The sequence below is a fragment of the Catharus ustulatus genome, chromosome 3 (genome assembly GCF_009819885.2).
Source record: "Catharus ustulatus isolate bCatUst1 chromosome 3, bCatUst1.pri.v2, whole genome shotgun sequence".
Classification (NCBI taxonomy): Eukaryota; Metazoa; Chordata; class Aves; order Passeriformes; family Turdidae; genus Catharus; species Catharus ustulatus.
In genome coordinates this window covers 28,628,484-28,649,279 of record NC_046223.1, presented here as the reverse complement: position 1 = coordinate 28,649,279, position 20,796 = coordinate 28,628,484, and the positions used below count along the sequence as shown (strand labels likewise).

The window sequence follows — 20,796 nt, the reverse complement described above, 5'->3', positions numbered from 1 at the left end:
TGTAAGACATGCATTTATGTTATGATAGTTTCAAGATGAGTCACACCTTATCAGTTGTGCTACCAAAGTTGGACAGCTATGAACACTAACAGTATGGATTTATGGTTTATTGTCTTTAATGAATAATAAATAACATTTTTTCCCCACTGTAAATTGATGTTTGATGAATGACAAACCAACAACACTTTTCCATTAAACCTGCACACTGAATCTTCAAGATGCACAGGTTACTAACTCAACTGAGTAAAGTCTGCCTAGCAGAATAATTGTTCAATATTGGTTCATTTTAGTCACTTTGAAATGCACCTCATAATATTAAAATCTCGAATATGGAAAAGCTACACAGCTCTCAGCTATTTCTTTTATCCAATGAACAACTTGAAATGTTGCCAGCCAATACACAGCATCTAATCTAGTTTCCATATTTCTGTGCAAGTCTATGAAGTAGCACAAGCATAATATCTTTTACTCATAGATATTTTAAAGAAAGAAAAAATTATATTCCCACAAAGGTTGTGGACAAAATGACACCAAACCCATGGTTTCTTCTGTATGAATATGTTCTTTTAAACCTCACTAAAAAATTTAAACATTTTTAGAACTACTAAGATTGCTAAGATTGCAATACTCAGTTGCATCTAGCTCTTTAAAGGCTGTTAAAAATCATCATAATGATGCTGAGTCAGGAATGAGCAAACTGAGAAGAATAATTCCAGGAAACAAATACTGGAAAAAACACACCTATCATCAAGGAATATGTGAGCAATAGAATAACCATTTTGTGCAAGACTACCTAAGAACAGAGTCTAATCTGCATCTTAAATGTTTTCATCTACATGCAAAGAGTGTCTAAAATGACACATGTAACGTGTAACAGTCTGATGAATAAGAATATCTTTACTCTGAGTGCATTGCAAAAAAATACCTCTGGAGCTATATAGTCAGGTGTGCCACAAAACGTCGTGGTGGTCACTCCATTCAGAATCCCTTCTTTGCACATCCCAAAGTCAGCCAGTTTACAGTGGCCTTCTGCATCCAGAAGAATATTGTCCAGTTTCAGGTCCCTGAAATACAAAGGCCTCAAATTAAATCAACTCTCAGATTTTGATCATGGGCTCTTGAATTTCATAACAAACTGTAGAATTTGACAAATAAATGGTTTCCCAAACACCACTGAGAAACTGTCCTTCACTTGTGTGCATGAAAAATTGGTAGCAGTCATGAAATAGACCTAGTTAAAGGCAATAAAATAAAGAAGCAGGCAATTACAAGCATTTTGTAAGACTAAGCTTTTACTCTCTTTAGCTGCATGAAAGAAGAGCTTTTATGTATTCAAGGCAGCATCAGAAAAGTTAGGGGAAGATCACAATTTCTTGTTTCCTACAGATCTATCATTCTGTCAATGTGAAATAGGTCAATGAAACCATTCTGTATTTTTAACATTAGCACTAAGCAAAGAGTACCAATTTATCCGTACTCAAGCATATGGGTTCAGTGAATAGGTATTTTCAAACTTGGATTACTTTGAATTTGATTCTTAACGTATAGTAGCAATTCAAAGTTCGGATTGCAATGAGAGACATGAAAAACAAAATTCTCATCCTTGGGAACACTATTTTCTGCAGCTTAAGCCTGCTCAAAAATATTTTCACAGGAATATTTTGCATTCATTGTTAAATCACATATCTTAGCAGCTGCTTCTGATCACTTGTACAAATGTCTTTGTGTCAAAACCACACAATTGTCCGTTTATTAAATTGGGTCAGGCCAAAAAAAGGTTGAGAAAAGAATATCCACCTTTCCTGTCTTGCCCTCTGCATATTTTCTAAACATACCATTGATGTTTATTACATGTTCCAACACAATAGGTTCTAGGTACCATTTAACTTACCTGCCACTTGCCCTAGAATTAATTGCAAAAGGATCTGTAAAGTCAGGGCATAAAAGAGCTCTCAGTTGCATTAACTGCCTCCCTCCACCCCTCCCCTGCAATTAAAACCTCTTCATCATGTACAAGTAATAGCACATACATAAAACAAAGGCAAAATCTGCCACTTATATTGCATGTGTATCAAAACCACATTGTGTATATATATATATATATATAAAATATATCTGTATGATACTGTATGCATTAATGCATACAGAGGTGAGAATCAAAAGCAGAACACATTCCTTTAGGTGAATTTGCTGGCACTTTCTGATCATAATTCTTTTTCCTAGAATAATTCGACAAATTTCCTTCAGTTGAACTGATAGAAAAAAAAATGGCATGTCTGTGGGCAAACTCTAAATCAGAGAAGAGAAATAAAATCCCATGCCAGTCTCTGTAAATGAATTTCACCCCAAAAGCCTATGAAAAGATGCAGAGTTTTTTTCAAAAATCTTTTATGCCAACAAATTTGACCTGAGTGAGGGATGAGAAGTCTTCACCTTACTCAGAGAATTTCTTCCAGAGAAACGTCTCCCTATCAGATTCCAGCCTTCAGAACCACAGGCACCAAACACGGTGGAAGAATTTATGCACATTCATTGATTAAGCAGCCCTTCAAATGCTGCAGTGTGTTAAGAGTTTTTGTACATATGTCCAAGACTGGGATACAGTATGTTGGGATTTCCCCAGAAATGTTCTTTTCTGCCTCTCACACCAATTTCAGTAGGTGGATTTTAGTTTGTTTTTTTTTCTTTTGACAATTGTTACACATCTTTTAACATGCTGGCCGATATATTCCTCAAGCAGGTACACTGGCCAACATAAAAATCAGCTACTTCTGGGACACAGTGGATTTGCTACAAAAAGTCTGCATAATCGTTGCACATCTGCAATGATACATGTACAAATCAGATACTGGCAAGCACTGGAGGACTTAGTGTGCGTGTAAAGATTGTGTTATGTACACGTTACAAAGTGGTTTGTGTGCGTGAAAGAAGTCTGACATGGCACAACAAAGTCATATTTACCTCAGGAACAGTAAAACCACTGTCTCCTACATAAACTAGCTTTGTCAGATATGGTTTATGCGGCTGAAGTATACTCCGGCTGTAGAAATGTTTATTGCAAGCAATATCCCCTACATCACACTTTGCTATCTCTGGATCAGCTACACTGCTCTTGCAGGTCCTCAGTGGTCACCCATGTATGGCCCCTTGGAGTAGACTACATATTTTATCATTACTTGAGGTCATTAATTTCAGCAGTTCCTAAACAATCCAAGATCCAGCTGGCTGCAACATAACCCTCTACATATAACCATTTAAATCCTCAAGGAACCACCCCTTCCTACCTCTGGAAAGTGACTTGCAAGAATTGTCCAACATAATGCCAGGGCAAATAGATACCATATCTCTGTGTCCCCCCCACAAGAAGTCAAAGAAATAAAACAAAGCACCCTATTTAAAAAATCATGTACTTCCCCAAAACTGCTCCTTCAGTGACTTGCAAGTGCTACAATAAAAAAGGACGATAGGAACATCAATTAGAATGTGATCATCAGGGTAAGGCTCTTGCAGACTGAAGAAGGAAACAAGATTGCAGCTGTAGCTTTTAACCTTCCAAGTGCAGTGTTATCTTGGATGTTCCTTAACAAAGGAAGAATACAAGCTATATTTCAAGAAGTCAAGATGTTCAGATAAAGAAATCAAAGTATAATTATATTTGACGTAATCTTGGAACCCCACTTCCAGCCACCATCACAACAGACAGTTAGAAAGAAGATCATAATACACACAATTGTGATAGGAACTGAAGAAATTCGAGAAGCTGCTTAGGAAAATGGCTCCACCCTTATTAAGTGTTTTCAGTATTGTTTATGAGAAGATTCTTACATTGTATCTTAACTCTGATTGCAGGACTTCCCCATGCAGGAATGTGACACACTGGCGTTGTTAGGACCTAAAATCATTTAACTTTCATTTAATGCCACGCATGTGGTAGTCATGGACTTGAATGGAGATACAGTCAATAATCTAGGAAACTCCTAAGCTAAGAAAAACCTCAATAGCAATAAACCACTAACAGTCAGGCACCACATAATGGATAAGAATGAGATACCATTCTCTTTATTTCCTTATGGATTTGTATAAGACAGAGAAATTAGCAATAAAAATTTAAGTTGACAGTGGAAAAACAGAACAAACAAACTGAGCCAAGAGAAAACTAGGAAAAGTCTAATTATTAAATTCTGACTATCTGTAAAGAATGACAATGAAATTGTAAGCCTATCTGTAAAAGTACAAGTCAATTTAACATCTTTACCATTTACCAAACTATAATCTTACTTGACAGAAGAAAAACATCTGGGATCTCTTTATCAAGCCAAAACAGTGCACTGAAGCCTGTAAGCCTCTTCAAAACTCTATTGAAGGCACTGAGGACATCAGCGTAATTACTCATGCAATAATGAAATGTAATACCAGTAGATTTGTGCTATCACAAAGTGCACCAGAGTTTCAAAAGAAATTTGGAAGAGGCTAAAACAACAGCAGTATGACTCCCATCAAAGTACATATGGGAGGTTAAAAGGTAAGCAGGGAGTCTGCCAAAGTGCCAAATTCATAGCTAGCCCACAAGATTATCATAGTCCATAAAAGTGCTTGCACCAAAAATCATTCTGTCAATTTATAGCTGCCAGATCAAAATAAAATACACCAGGAAAAAACCTCCCCAAACCAAGAAACCTCACCAAATCCCTCTAATTCTGCAACTTCGGAAAAAGTAATCTTAGTTAACTAAATAAATATGAGAGTAGGAATAGATAATGTGCTATTTAACACCTCACAGGAAAAAAACAAACCCCAAAACCAAAACATACAGAGAAAAGGAAACAAATGGAAAAGTAAGAGAAAAAGTAAGAGTTGTCAGGGAAGCTTCTCCTTTCAGAGCAGCAGCCTCACTGAAAAAAATTAAAACTTTATTTTTTAGACCTGTATTTCCCCAGAACTGTTCCAAGAAACAGCCAGCTCTACTACTCCTTCAAAAGTAAAGTACAGAGCCATATCTGGAATGCAAAATAATTGTCTGTACAGACTATTCCATTCTTATCCATTCTGTCTTTTATTTCTTTCCTGGATTTAATGCCAGTTGTCTACCTCTGAATCAGAACACAACAAGTAATACAGTGTCAGATAGCTCAATGACAAAGGTCTATTAAATTCTTCATTTTCTCATTTTGCATTCTCTTTGTAGCAAGTAAGAAAGTCATCTGTGTCTGACAAAATGAGTTCCTACAACCTGAGTAATTAATTACATGCAATTGCAAACAACCTAACCAGTTAAGCCAGGAGAGGGCTCAGATTTCTTAAATGCAGCAATGCTACATTAAGCTGTTTCTCTCCTTTGTTTTTTTGCCAAGATACTTTTTAGAGTCACTTCAGTTGACTTGAGCAGTCATTGGATAAAATGTTGTGGGTTGGTGGTTTTTTTTCCTTTCCTTTTTTTTTTTTTGTTTTTTGGAGGTGGGGCAGGTTTTGTTCTGAGAAAGCTTTAAATAGAAATTTAAGCCTTGGTCCCTACTTCTGCATACCTGCCAGCATCACAATCACCCCAGAAGTTGGAATGATTGGCAGGATCTCAAGAAAGAATCAGAGCTAGGTTTGTGCAAGTTGGAACAGAAGAGCGGGCTGAGTACAGGTAACCCATGTGAAAACTTCTGTAATGCTCATTCCTTCCTGCACACGCGAGTGCCATGAGACACTGAGTACTTGGCTTCCTCCAAAGGCTCAGTGCATGAGCATTTCATAGGACTGGGTTCTTAAAGTGCAAGTCTCACCAGTAGCCAGAGAGATAAGCATCTTGTGTGAGTGGCACTGCGTGTCACAAGTGTCATTTAGATAATTTTCTTGTTGAGAGTAAAGGAATTAAACAATCAAGATGGGTTTGGACCAGTAAAATCAGAAAGTCTGCCAAGCATTAGTAACAGTAGCCTTTCAACACAGTTAACAGCAGTGACTAAATGAATACATATTTGAAGAACAAGATCAAGCAGCTGAGAAATATGATCACAAGCTGGCAAGCAACCACTTTACAGTGGCCACTTTGCCACTTCTACTCTGACTGTTGATTGAGCAACATTTCACAGAATAAGGCATAGTAATTATTATGTACAAATAACAACACTGGAAGTGGGAATATTTATTTGTAAGGAAAAAGTTAAATTAAGGATTTTACCTTACTAAACATCTATGGAATATCAACATTCAGAAAGATTTGAAAGCAACAAAATCCTGAAGTATGGAACTACTGAACAACCACTTTTTTTTGGTGACTTTCAACTGCAATAAACCCTTTCAACAGCGTATTTGAAACCACTGCCATTGTTCCCCTGCATGGGAAAATCACATCCTCTCTGCAGGCTTTAAATAGACAAACTGTTCACACAAGAAACCACAGAAGGTAAAAAGGAAACTTCGTACAACAACATGGAAAACCATCATAATTGTTTCCTAGTTACTAGTGTTACTGAAATTCATAACTGAGGACGATATGATCATCATAGCAATTAGAATTTCAACAAGATTATTTTTTATCTGTTTAATTAAGGCAAGACTTTGACAGTCCTAGAATTACTTTCTTAGTTACTCAGTGATATCCAAGTTGCTTTTGAGACAAAGATGCTCACCTACAACATCTCATGTAGGACTCTCATGTACTCAGCACAAATTTCCTCTTTGGTGTCCTCAAAATACTGATAAATAACGTATTAGGTTACAATTCTAACCAAGGTGAAATTATATATGGAACTAATCAGAAAGCATAAAGGAAAGTCAACTATTTAAAAGTTCTGATGTTAGCTTCTTTAGTGATTAGATCTCACCAACTTAATCTCAGTTTCCATACCTAAACAGAACAGGACATATATTAGGGAATTGTACTTGCAGAGTGAATTCTTTTGTTGCTCTAAGTATTTTAGTCACAACCCATCAGCAATCCTCTGCAGTAGATCAGAGATAAACGAGAAAATTCAAACCATACCTATTAAGAAAACACAAACTAATTATTTTTTTTTCACATTTGAAAACCTCTAAGGGCAAGAAGGAGCCCATATATTCTGAGGTTACTGAGGCGATAATTGCAGTGTCATTGGGTATTGGCTTCTACAAGAGACCTCCCGTTATCTATGGAGTAAAAAATAGGTGACACACTGGACTGTTCACGCTTGTGAGTGAATTCATGACAGTAGAGCAGTTTGTGTTAGCAGAGAGGAAGTAGGGGGAGTGAGACTGACAGTGAGAAAAAATTGGTGGTGCTGCTTTCGTTGTTGTAGGATATCTCTGCCTGTGATTAACTGAAAGTCTTGGACTTTCTCTGCTTTGTTTTTATGCTGATCCATTGAGCAATTACTGAATTTATGATACACAGGTTTTGTCACTGTTACATTACCTGATCATCAAAGAATAAAGATACTATAAAACACAAACACGGTAGAAGAGTCGTACTCAATAATATACAGAAAAATCTGCTGTGCAGACTTGAAAACTGCTCTTTCCAGTGTCAAGTTTGGAATAAAGTGAATCCATCTTATTCTGATGTATATCAGTGTGCATAATTGCTAATGGCAGATGAATTACTACCACAGACTTGGTTTCAAATAAAGCCAGAGATACTATAATTCATTTTCATTGAAGAAAACAGTGATTGTTCAGACAGCAGGCTAGACATAAATGTGAAGTGTTGACTTTTAACGTGACCATAGTGACATTCATCATGTCAGACATTTTCACTTTAAAAACCACACACCTTTACTTTCCTTATACACAACATCCACCACCCTGCCATTTGCACAGTTTGTAGACAAAGGGGTGGCAGACATGGGAGGAGGGATGTAGAAAAAAGCAGTTTGCTATCTACCCACCAAAGACATCAGAGGGAGAGAAATACATGATCACTGTCTATAACTCTGTAAGCCCTCATTGCTACCAAACAAAAGTGAGGCTTGCAGATGTGTAACATCACCTCTCCAGCAGTGCCCACCATTGAGAAACCTTTCAGGTCAGCAAGGTCCCAAAATAGAAAAGAAGGTTGTATGTATTACATGGTCCAAACTGTTTACTGATGTCTTAATGATATATTGAACAAAGGTTTAATATTAATTTCCAGCAGTTTAAGGGAACCAATTACTTTTATAATGACAGAAAAAAATTTTCTTTAAAATAATTTCTTTATATGGTTTTTTACTGGCTTTGACCATAACTTTATTACAATTGTCGGTAGCAGCTTAGGACATTACTGTGCCTGATCTGCTTATCTTATTATGCTGGGTTTCCTTTAAATAATGTGCAGGCAAATAAATACATTGTACTTAACAGCTTTCCTTTGTATGACTTTTCCTTTCTTATTATTTTCACATTTTTATTTGTGAACCTTAGTGAGGTATGTACAAGTTCAAATATGCATTATGTAAAGCATTCTCTAAAATTGGCTAAGCACAGAAGGGAGCGGTCTCTATTTCTCTTTCAAGAGAAGGTTGCCTTAGCACTCACATCATGTTACTTTATAAACCTCATCCTTCATGACTCCCACACCTGGGAATGCAACAATTTTTCCATGGGTCTGAGATAGGAATGTGATATAGCACTACAATGCTGCCTCTTGACTTAGCTTACTGCCAAAGACTTGATTTAGACAAGCCTTTTGTAGGATCCCAGTGGCAACTCAACATTCCCATGGTCCACACGCCTGGAATTTTTGTACCAAATAAGAACTGCCACAAATGGACCTGGCTTCATATTAAACCTACTGCACAGGACAAACAACCTGCCTCAGAAACTTGCGGTTAAACTAGATACCAAATTATTTTCCCATTTTGTACGGCTTCTTGAGATTTTACAAACCCTTTGTGTTCCTCTCTGGGTGAAAACATAAACTGTTGAGAGTTTTCGTGGAAGTAAGGTAAACAGCCTCCAGCCTGGGGCTCCAGCCAGGGACTGGGGGCTGAGCTGCCTGCAAGTCCTGGGCCCCCCAACCCAGCTGAGTGTCCCAACATGAAGGCTACCAGTAGTTCCCTCAGGGATTTTCTTCCTTCACTCTCACTCTCTCTACTTCAGCTTAAACTACCTTTTCCTTGAAAATTTCAGCTGAAAAATTCTTAACTGGCTCTGCATATTCAGGGTGGGAACAATGGGGTGAAATCTGTCCTACTGCCAATTATACTCTTCCAGCCTCCCCTACAAAGCCCATGTGTTAAGTGATTGCTAAGTATGTAATGTGATAAACCTTGTCCTCACTGACACCTTGGTGATCTCACTGAAGACAAGAGAGGTCCCCAGGCTTAGCCAAGGACTGACTCAAACTGTGGTATGCCACTCTGTGAGGTTCAATGCTCTTATTTTTGTATCTCAAATAACATGAAAATAAGATTGTGTATTCTAACAATAGGTTAGGTGGAGCGCAAACTAAAAGTGCCTACTATGTATGTCCATAATCCTTTTAAAGAAAACAATACTTAATCATTATTTGATAAAACCACTTGATGAAAGACAGTGAAAGGACAGTGTGAAGCTAGAAAAGCTTGTTAGATCAAGTTTTGAAAACTCAGTTCTGAAAAAATGTTACCAGAACCTTAGAAAGCAAATTTATCAGTAGACACCCTAATGAAGTTTGGATCTGCTCAAAAGTTTTTCTTTGAGCAAAAGCAATGTTGTTTTTCTTCTTTTTCTTTTTCCCCTCAGTGACCTTAGTAGGTAGGATGACAAAATAATTGTCATTCGAACAACAATAGAATACAAATCTTGCAAGCAGAAAAAGAGCACTTGCATTTGAGGCATACAGTTTCTGTGTCTAACCAAAAAGACTGAAGTTCTTTCTCCTCTTTCCAACTTTTGACTGAAGTTTTCTTATACAGAGTAGGAAAACATGCACCAAACAAATACATGCATATATAGGTAGCACTTTGCATTTCTGTAGCAGTTCTCATTGAGCTATCTCGGCAATGAATCCTTGTAACTTAATAACCCACAACAAGGATCTTTTAACTTATACAGGTATCAGGAAAAACAGAACTAAAATATATACGTTGTAATCAACCCCGAGTCTATCAACTTTCAAAATTTGCCTCAAACATGAAGATAACTAGAGCTCTGAACCATTTTGTTCTGGTTTGAATTTTCTATCCTGCATTTTGCAGGATTCTGACTAGATTTTTGCCATCAGTCATAGGAGGTTAATTGAGGTACTATGATTTGCCCCAGGTCCCTCCCTGGTCATCTCCACTGAGATCTTGCAGCAGATGATACACAGAACATGTGGGTTGCACAGCTCCCTAAAGCAGTCTATCCTACTCCACTGATTGTACATGTTCTCCAGGAGAAGCAGGATCCTGACCTGGAAGCTTCAGTTGTGTTCCTAAAGTTAGGTGAGGTGAATCTGAGCTTTTGGGTACATTCAGTGTAAGCAGCTTCCTGGCTTCCTTTATTCCAGATAGAGATTTCATTAAATTAGTTGTAAAACTTCCACTTTTGTAGTTGAAAGTCAAACAAAGGCAGACTTCTTAAAAAGACCTGCATTTATTTGTCTTCTCAGTCATGGGAGAATTGCCACAGACACAATTTTCTAGACTTTTAAGTTATGGCCTCTACTAATTCTTATTTTTTCTCACTTAGGTCACATGGAGCTCTCCTGTGCAAAAACTCCCTAAATGCACATCCATCAAAAAGCCAGACATCTAATTGCTCTGCTTTGACACACCAAATAAAGGGCTCCAAAGTATTATTCTACATTGTTTCAGGCACATAGAAAGAGTATTCTGAAAAAAACCCCAACAAACCAGAAGAAAAGCTGCTACTGTAATCAGGCACGATTGAAGGCATTTCCTGTATTTTGCTATCAAACCAGTTGTTTTTTCCATTACATAGTAAGTGAACTTTAGCAAGGTCAAGACACCAGAGAAAAACAGGATCAGAATATCTTTAATCAACTAAAGTTGAGTACTTTAGTCTCTCTATTTCAGTTGTTTAGCCCTGGATCTTATCCGACATCTCCCAACAAATTTCTTCCTTAAATCACAGATACATAAACCAGGTCAGTTTGAATTTATGATTTAGACAGTTGTTTTTAATGGCATTTAACTTGTTAGCCTTACACGTTCCCTAGCCTAAAGGTCAATCAGCCTCATGCTGTGTAACAAGACCAATATTATTTTAATATGATATAAGTCCAACAGGGGAGATGGGTTTTCATTCTCAATCACAAAACTGAGCAAAAAAACTTCCCTTACTGGAAGCCTATCACTTCCACCACGGTGACTATTAAGATCAAGTGTAAGTTCTGAAATTACTATTAAATGAAAGTTAAAGCTGTGATAGCATAGATGAGTTTGATCCAATCTTATATATTGTTATCCTGCTGTCACACTAAAAGGAGATTATTTAAAGGTGCATATAACCCCCTGTCCTGTGCGCTATTATTTTTGGAAAGAAAAAGTCTTTATCTTCCATGAATGCCAGACGACATTTTCCTTGCTAATGTAATACAAATGTCAACACCTGCCTCGGAAATGACCAGTACCAAGCATATTGTTGACTGACTGAAGAAGATAAAACCAGGCTGTGCTAAACCCAGAAATTCTACAGAGAAAGCTTCTGATGCCTCCAGCCATATGAAACTAAGTAAGGAAAGAGTCTTCAATATGGGTGGCAGGCTGGATCAAGAGCCTAGACATTTCTCCCAGAGAAAAGGTGACCTATGAAAGATGAGCACAGGCTGATGATCTGTTGCATCAGGAGTGCCAGGGAACTGTTAAAAGGCTGTGCAGCATTAGAGGTGCTGAGATGGAGCTAGATAGGCAGTTTCTGTGGTGGACACCACAGACAAAGAGGCACCTTGGACCCTGGCGATGACCAAAAGCAGGGCTCTGCTTCATTCTCCACCCTCCAGCATTCCCACCAAAACATACAAAGTTTTAACAGCTGTAGACACCTATGAGGAATAAGATCTGCAGGGAGAAGCTGCACCAGCAGCATGCAGTGAAAAGAAATGGTGAAGACTCATAGTGGGTGACTCTTTGTTAAGGGGCACTGAGGTGCCCGCTTGCCAGGTCTGGGATGTTGCTGAGAGGGTGCCACGAATTGTCACAAACACACAATATTCTCCCACTGCTACTCTTTCATGTAGGCGCAAATGACATGGCAGGCTGGAACCTGGGCCACAATCAGGGAAGACTCAGAACCCTGAGAGGGCAAGTAAAAAGTGTTGACGTACAAGTCATCTTTCCTTCTGTTTTACCACTCGGAGAAAAAGATGAAGCCAAAAATAGATGCATAAAGAAATCAACTTCTGGCTCTGTGGCTGGTGCAGTCATGAGGGTTTTGGTTTATGACAAACGGATATACTTCATTCTTAGTGTGTCAGGGAGAAATGGGATCCACCTGTCTAGAAGAGGCAAAGGAACCTTTGGTAGTGGGCTGGCTGCTGTGGTGAGGTAGGCTTTAAACTGAAGGACTTGGCAGGTGGGGTCCGAAGTGGCAATTGCAGTCAAGTAGGGAATAAGCCAGGCCAACCAGAGCAGGGACAAACATTCCTTAGCTGCCTGCCAAGATGAGAAACAAAAGACCAGTTAACCATCTCAAGTGTATCTACACCAATGTCTGCAGGCTGGGGAGCAAACACAAGGAACCAGAGCTCTGTGCCCAGTCAGAAAGTAGAAATAATGGAAACATGGGACAACTCACAGGACCATGCTGGATGGCTACAGGCTGTCACATAAAGACAGGCAGGGAAGAAAATGAGGAGGTGTCATGCTCTGTGTTAAGGAGAAACTTGAATGTATGGGAGTCAGCTTATGGTGATTGTGAAAGTCCTATTGAACTCCTTCGGGTCAAGATCAAAATGGTTGTATCCAAAGGGGATCACAAAGTAGGCACCTGCTACTGACCTCCCAGTCAAGAAGATAAGGACAAAAAAAGTAGTATTTGTGTTATTTAAAGCAAGCTTTAGGTCAACAGAACCTGACTCCTATGGATGACTTCAACTACCCACACATTTGTTGGAAAAATAATTCAGCAGTTCATGTATTATCCATCCAGTTCCTGGGATGCACAGAGAACTGCTTCCTCAGACAAATATTAGATGTGATAATCAGGAATGAGGCACTGCTGGGCTTGCTACTCTCAAACCACGGAAATCTGCTTTGTAATATCTTCATCAGTGACAGCCTTGGCTGCAGTCATCACCAAATTGTTGGGACACTGGGATATGGCTGAGCACTGGACAGAGATGTCAAAAAACACAAGAAAGAGTTCTTCATGTACCTAGACAACAAGCATATTTAGAAGCTAAAAATTGTCCTACTGTTAAACAGCAAAAGGTAATTAGTCATCAACAACACTGAAAATGCAGTGGTTCTCAAAACTTTCTGCACCTCTGTCTTCACCAGCACTGCTGATGCCTGGTCTTGGGAACAAGAATCCACATTGATGAAAACACCCACCCAGTGTCAGTGAAGGAGTTGGTGTATAAAGTCTTACAGGAGCTTGACGCCTACAAATCCCTGGCCCTGACAATATCCACCTGAGGGTACCAAGGAAGCTGGCTGACATTGCTGCAAGGCTGCTCTCCATATCTTTGAGAAATCATGGAGATCCCAGAAGACTGGAAGAATTCTAATGTCAACTCCATCTACAAGAAGGGCTAAAAGGAGGATCCAGAAAATTACAGACTTACCAGTCTTAACTTTCTGGTCTTGGGAAAGTTATGGAACAAGTCCTCCTGGGACTATCACAAGCCAGATGAAGCACATGACTGGGAAAAGCCATAACAGATTAGGCAAATCGTATGTGACAAACCTGATGGCATTCAATGACAGAGTGATCCTCTCAGCTGAAGTGGGGCGAGTGGTGGACATTGTCTACCTGCATTTTGACAAGGCTTTGAACACGGCTTCCCACAGCTTCTTCCTAGAGAACCTGGTGTGCTACAGCCAGGATGAGTCTGCGTGGCTCGTGGGGAACTGGCTAGCAGGGCCAGAGTCGTGGTAAATAACTCCTTTTAGAACTGGCAGCTTGTCACAAGTGAGGTTCCTCAGGGATCAAACCTGGTCTCAAGGCTGTTTAATATGTTCACTAGTGATCTGTATGATGGGATCAAGCATACCCTGATGAAGATTGATGTCAATACCAAACTGAGTGGGGAAGTGGACACACTGGAAAAAGAACCACCCTGCAGGAAGGTGGATAGGCTGGAAGAGTGAGCTAACATTACAAAACTCAGCAAAGACAAGTGTAAGGTCTTGCACCATGGGAAACATAATTCAGGAGTGGAGCATACCACCTACCTAGTGAGGGAGCAGCTCTGTGGAAAGAGATCTGATGGTCCTGGTGGACAACAAGAGTGAGTGAACAATGTGCTGCTGCAGCAAAGAAAGCAAATAGGACACTGGGCTGCATCAACAAGGGCACCACTATAAACATTACCAAAGGACTGAGAATCCTGCCATATGATGAAAGGCTCAGAGAACTGGGCTGTTCAGCCTTCAGAAGAGAAGGCTCAGTGGAGACCTTATCACTCTGTTCCAGTATTTAAAAGGAACAAAGAAGTTAGATACTCACTTTTTACAAGAAATCTCATGGGGAAAAAAAAAAGACCATACATTATTCCTGGAGAGATTCCCATTAGACACAAGAGGAAAATTTTTCACAATAGGAAAAATCAGGCATTGAAATAATCTCCCTGGTGAAGTGCAGGATCCTCCAACACTCTTAAGATTCAGCAGGAGAAGGTACTGGGCCATTTGTCTAGACAGTGCTTTTACCAAGAAAGTTTGAATCAGATGATGCCTGGGCCCCCTTCCCACTTGATATGCTATCTTTCTATGATTCCCAGTAGCTAGGAAGAAAACTTGTGCTTTGGTCCAGTTCTGTTACCTAAATGAGAAGTCCAGGTTGTCTGAACACTGTGATAAGACTAAGAGGAACTTTATTATCCACCTGCTGAACACAGATGCAAGCAATAAAAGCGATTCAGTGTTAATACAGATTTATCTTCTTATTTTTATAAGGTTGTTTATTAAAAGAAAACGAATGAAAAGAAACCACCGTTTCTCTGGGAAGGAACCAGACTGTCAGCCTACTCCAAGATGAGAATACATAGAAAAGATGAAGAGTTTGTAAAATATTACAATCTGCTGGTAAAAGTTAGCACAAATCTTTTACATCCTCAATGATGCCTATTTTGTGTTTCTATCTGGAATAGATAGAACCACTATTAGATTCAGGGGAATAGTAAAGACACAGCAATACAGGGAACCTATGTTATAACTTGGTCTTCTTTTTCTTTCACTCCTTTGAACAAATACTATATACACTCTGCAATATTTAAGGAAGATGTTAAAAAAAAAAGGAAGAAAATATTTTAGTCTGGCAACCACAACACAGGACATACAATAAAATGGCTAGACTCAGGTGACTGGGAGCATATCCTGAGGAAGCCACTGATGCACCAGCATAAGCCAACATTTCAGTACTTTTTTTATACTAGCCAATGCCCTCTATACTGTCCAATACCTTTATGAAGCTCAGAAAGCACAAAGGAGAGGGGCTGCTGAAGGTTTATATATAAAATGTTTCTTTTTATAAAAGAAACCAATTGATAGGAATCCTCTTCCCTATGTTCCCAACGGTGTCCTTATCAGGGGAACAAATACAGCTCCTAGCAGTAAGTAGACTCTTGTTAAGCTCCACATCATGTTTCCATGGAGAAAAATGCTTTCTTATTCAGAAAAGAAAAACTCTGCAGTGAACTTTGTACAGACACTGTTTTTTCCAACCTCACTTTGGTCTTTTTATGGAAAGCATTTCCACAGTGGTGCCTGTAATATTACACAGAAAGGACTAAATAAATTATATAGCATAAATGAAATGATGTAACACAGCAAGAATGTTGCTTCCAACAAAATATTTACTTATATGGAATCACTAGAAGAAAGATTTTAGTCATTTTTGCTTCTATTCTGATTTTAGTAGCATAGTTCACATGCCTAAACATGTTTTTAACCTATCACATGGTCTGAACTTGGGAAAGGGTATGTAGGCTCTTAATTTAAAACCTTTTTTAACCCTGCTGTATTATTGGGGACCAAAACAGCAGCAGACAACAGCAGTTTAACAGATCTCTGCAGAAATTCTTGTAAAAACTGTGAGTTAAATTTATTTTGTTCTTCAATTTTCTAAAAGTATTCTGTTATACAGAGAGATTGCCTGTTCCAAAATTCTGTAGTTAACTATTTTCTATTATGTTTGATGGAAGATCACTGCAGTGGAGGGTTTCTGGCAAAATTAAGAAGAATATTATTTGTCGATAAAGCATGAAGAAGATGCCTGAAACCACGGGCGTTGCTTGCCCTTATATGTTGATCTATGCATGATATAAACTCCTAATGCTGCTTCCAGACAGAGGTCATAGAATCTGATGGTTCAAAATCCATTTCTTGCTTTGACATGTAATTAAACAAGGCTACGTGTGTTAATGCAGAAAACTATAAGATATCCTTTCAAAACTACAATTGCTTAGCAAAATCAAATTACTTTTGCCCCCAATCTCTGCCAGAAAGCTGCGCGAACATTTCTAGACAATCTTTTCATGTACAGGAAGTTTCAGCTCCAGCATTGTTTCCAATGTAGTTTCTGCAGCCTTCCCCCATCTCCTCCAGAAAATGTACTTGGGAAAGATACTTTGGCTGTAGTGCCAACTTCTAATGTCACCACTTAAAACCTACTTATACAAGGCACCCCATGATTTTTAATTAATATGAATGCAATGGAAACATGACTCATGGGTTACTCATGTGAAATAAAACATGGCATGATTTAGGAAATTTACAGTGTACTCACTTTTGCCAACATCAAGGTTAGGAGAGTGCTATTGCAATTTACCTTCACCTGTGAAGGTAAAGAGACTACCAAGAGAAGCCAATAGTCCAGCCCAAATGCAAGAGAGAGGCACTTCTGAATAAAGATTTGGGAGGCTAAAATATGACTTTAACATTTGGTACGTACTGGCTAGTCACTGCATGTAAACACCAATTTCAGTAGGATTGTAATATTAACTATTGGTCAGTGTGGGTTGTTCTTGAACAATCTTGTGAACACACAAAAAAAATATTTTGGGCCTGAGGAAATATCTTTGTAACTTCTGCATACCCAGCATCTTCTGAGATCTGCTAACCAGACTCTGTGTTCCGACAAGATCAAAAATTATCCCATAAAGCTCCCAGATAGTTATGTGGGCAAAGACTAGCAAGGAACCTAATTATACAGCTTACACATAAAGTTTAATTACATTATAATGCACAATAAAGTCTCTTTGCATCCTTCTGACAGCCTTAAACTAAGCACACTGAGTACAATTTAATTCCACTGTAAAATTGCTTCTTCTGGTATCAGAAAAATGTTTTACCGTAAATAAGATATTTTTAAAGGAACAGTCTCTTAAACACCAGATGGCGGCTTCTTGTGTCATAGTCACATTTACAACGTATTTTTATTATGTATTATCACATTCTGAATTCCAACTAAAAATGCACGAACAAATGAACCTCTGAGAAAGATTATCAAAATGCTTTTCAAACAGAATGGGAGAGAAGTTGCAGAAGTTGTACTATATCTCTAAGACATATATATGATATATTAAATTCATCATTGCCCAACCCTGAAACAAATAAAGGCATTAGTTTATAACTCTCTGAAGCCAATTTATAGTATTGTGTTAAGACTTGATAGTGTAGCAAAAAAATATTTCTCAGCTCAGACTCATTAAATGATGACACAAAACACTCCATTTGCAATGATACTGTTCCACCCTTTCATCCTTTACTTTCAGCCCCAGACATCAATCCTTCCACTGTCTCCCTACCCCTGTAATTCTGTTGCTGTAATTAGGCAAATATAGTTATGTTTTACTGCTTTTTAAATAGATTCTATTACATAGTGTGTTTAAAAAATAAACCCTATTATTATATGTGTTACGGGAACAATTTTTTGATTTTAGTATAATCTCTCTTAGATTTGGTTTATACAGACAATTGTTTTGCCCTAATTAAGAGCACACATATCTGAGTTAGGGAGAAAAGTCTGTAGTGGTAATGAGTTGTATCAGATTTGTCATTGAATTGTCTCTTATAAGATATAGCTCACTAATACCAGTTAATGTTTTGTTGTTATTACTACACAGAGAATTTCCAGGATGCTGTTTCAAAATTTCTTCAAGCCCTCTTGCTCATGGACACAACAACTACTCAATCTGCAGATGTTTTAGATATTATGGTGAAATCCTCTTCCTCTTGGGACATCCACAGAAACCCCAAACCTTTGTCCTACTTTATGTGCAAGTGCACCACTAGCTCTGATCTGGAGCAGACAAAATATTCCCTTCTTTTTCTCCTCTGAATTTTGAAAAGGTGAAAAGAGAATCTGCCTAAAAACCAGGGATGTCCACAGGGTTGCTTTCCCCTCTGCTTGGGGTGTTTCTCACTCAGTGTCTGTGGAAATTAGCTTAGAGGGTTTTGGCAGAGGCAGCTTCAAAAAGCTTGCAGCAGAGCACCTTTAGCCTTATGCAAGGCATATGCTGTTGAGCTGCTCTCTACTTCCTTCACACACAATCTGAGGATCCTTGTATGCTAGCAGATATTTAAAGACTTTGATATAAATGAGAATCAGAGCCTCTTGATAATAGTTATGGCCTCTCTGGATCCATTACAGATTATCAGCAAATGAAGTGGCAGGCATTTGGTATGCCTTTTATATCCTCAGTATACAGTACAATAAACACTTGCTGTCCTCTCACTGGTAGTTAAATTTACACAGATACACGCTCAGGCAGTTTCCTAAGTGTCAATTATTTTTGTTCTACAAGTACTGTGTTAGAGCTCTTTCAGATTTATTGATGTTTGAAAGCTTTTAAATATCCATTACCCACTTAACTGACTATAGCAATTCCATCTATTTGTGTTTGAATATATTTAGGCATTTTTTAAAATGGGTCTTCGTAGACCACAGGATCTTCCTTGGAAACCCTGTAATAAATCAAGTAAATACCTGGTGAAGTGCTATAATGTTTATTTGTGGCCACTTAATTTCATACTTTATATTCCATGGTTTGAACATATAAAGTTCCTCTGTTCAGGTTATTAGTGTCCAAGCTTTCTTCAGTCAATTTTTTTGGGTACTGTTTCTGTATTACTCAGTTTCATACCTGCTATACTGGCAATCCACTGTTGCCATCTTATCCTCCCCTTCCCTTTGAAGGGGCAATCACATCCTCTAATACTGGAATACCTGTGAAGAATATTTTTATGACTGCCCACTATCAAATCTACACCAAAAAAAAATAAAATAAAATAAAATAAAAAAAATTAAAAAACCACACAACTGCATGTACTGTGTGTATTTCACAGAGTGACATTTTCTGTGTCTTCCAGGAGAAGGAAATTGAAGATTGGAGGAAAAAAGCATACATATGTCAATACCACCATTATTTCTGGCCTCTCACATTTATTTGCTTTCTCTCTCTGCTGTTTTGTAAGACTTAACTACTAGAAACAAATTCTTAAAGCAGGAAGCAAGAAGTGAAGACCCTGCTCCACATCATGCCTCCTCCACATATATTCAATGCTGCTGATGAAGATGATGATGAAGACTCCTACTTATAATTATTTCTCCTAGTGTCTGCTGCTCTGGGGAGCTGCTTGTTCAGGCTGTGTGACACAGCCATGGAGAGGGGCACGCATTACTGCCGGCACAAGAAAGGATTTATTATCACTCTGGCCTTGTCACCCCTCACCTTTCTGCTCATTTCCAGCACTGCCAGGGCCACCAGATCCATTTTGTTCCACTTTCTGATTCCCTTGGTTACACTGCACCTTGTCTGTCCAAGGTCTTTCTGATGTAATCCTACCACTATTTATCCTGGTATCAGTAGAGACTTTGGTGCATTCCCCAAAATGCTGGGCTGTATTTTATCTGTTTTAGTTTTTTAGGCCTATTTAGTTAACCACCTAGGGAACAATATCATCTCTGTTTTATTCCATTTCAGTACAGGCTGTCATCTAAATAGACATTTTTAAAATTTTTAAAGGATTCCATGATAACTCAGTTATGTCAGCTTTTGGATTGGCTAAATTTTAATTTTCCATTGCCTTTTGCAGTGTTAAGCAAATGAACATGTGGTTTTTAATAACATTGCCTTCTCAAATGTGATGATTTTCTCTTCTAAAATAAACATACTTTATATCTAAGAAGTCAAGCCAAGGTCCCAAATCATTCAGGAAGCTGCACATATCATGCATATGAACAGTCTCACAATCCAAATCAGCCAGAGCAGTGTCTAAGTGATAAGCTCTTATACAACAAGGAGGTGGATGAAAGAGGGGGTGGGAAGATGGGCAAAGAGAATAACTGCAAACCTTGAGCCAAAAATAGCAAGGTTCTGGCCAAAAAATAGAAGTTGCATGCAAACATTTTTACTGAAGGGCATAATTTAAATTTTCTTTTAAGGTTGTTCATAATTTTGGTCATCATTATTAAAAAAATCCTAACTAAATAGAGTTCCTTACTTGTATTCATCTAACATTTTGCATTACTTCCCAACTTCACTGCCCAGACAGTGGATTGTATCCTGGGCTGCACCCAAAGCACTGTGGGCAGCAGGGCAGGGAGGGGATTTAGTCCCTTTACTCCCCTCTGCTGAGACCTCACCTGCAGTGCTGCATCCAGCTCTGGGGGCCCAGCACAGGAGGGACATGGAGCTGCTGGAGAGAGCCCACAGGAGGGCCACCAAGATGGTTACAGGCATGGAGCACCTCTCCTGTGAGG

General features: G+C 38.5%; 1 protein-coding gene across 2 annotated transcripts in view; it reads right to left on the bottom strand.

Annotated features, from left to right (window-relative positions):
* PRKCE (protein kinase C epsilon) overlaps positions 1–20,796 on the bottom strand; it is a 285,219-nt gene that overhangs the window by 27,065 nt on the left and 237,358 nt on the right. For both annotated transcript variants that reach the window (XM_033055005.2, XM_033055006.2), the window contains exon 12: positions 926–1,064. In XM_033055005.2, the coding sequence (XP_032910896.1) occupies positions 926–1,064 (139 nt within the window). The remainder of the gene's footprint in view (positions 1–925; positions 1,065–20,796) is intronic.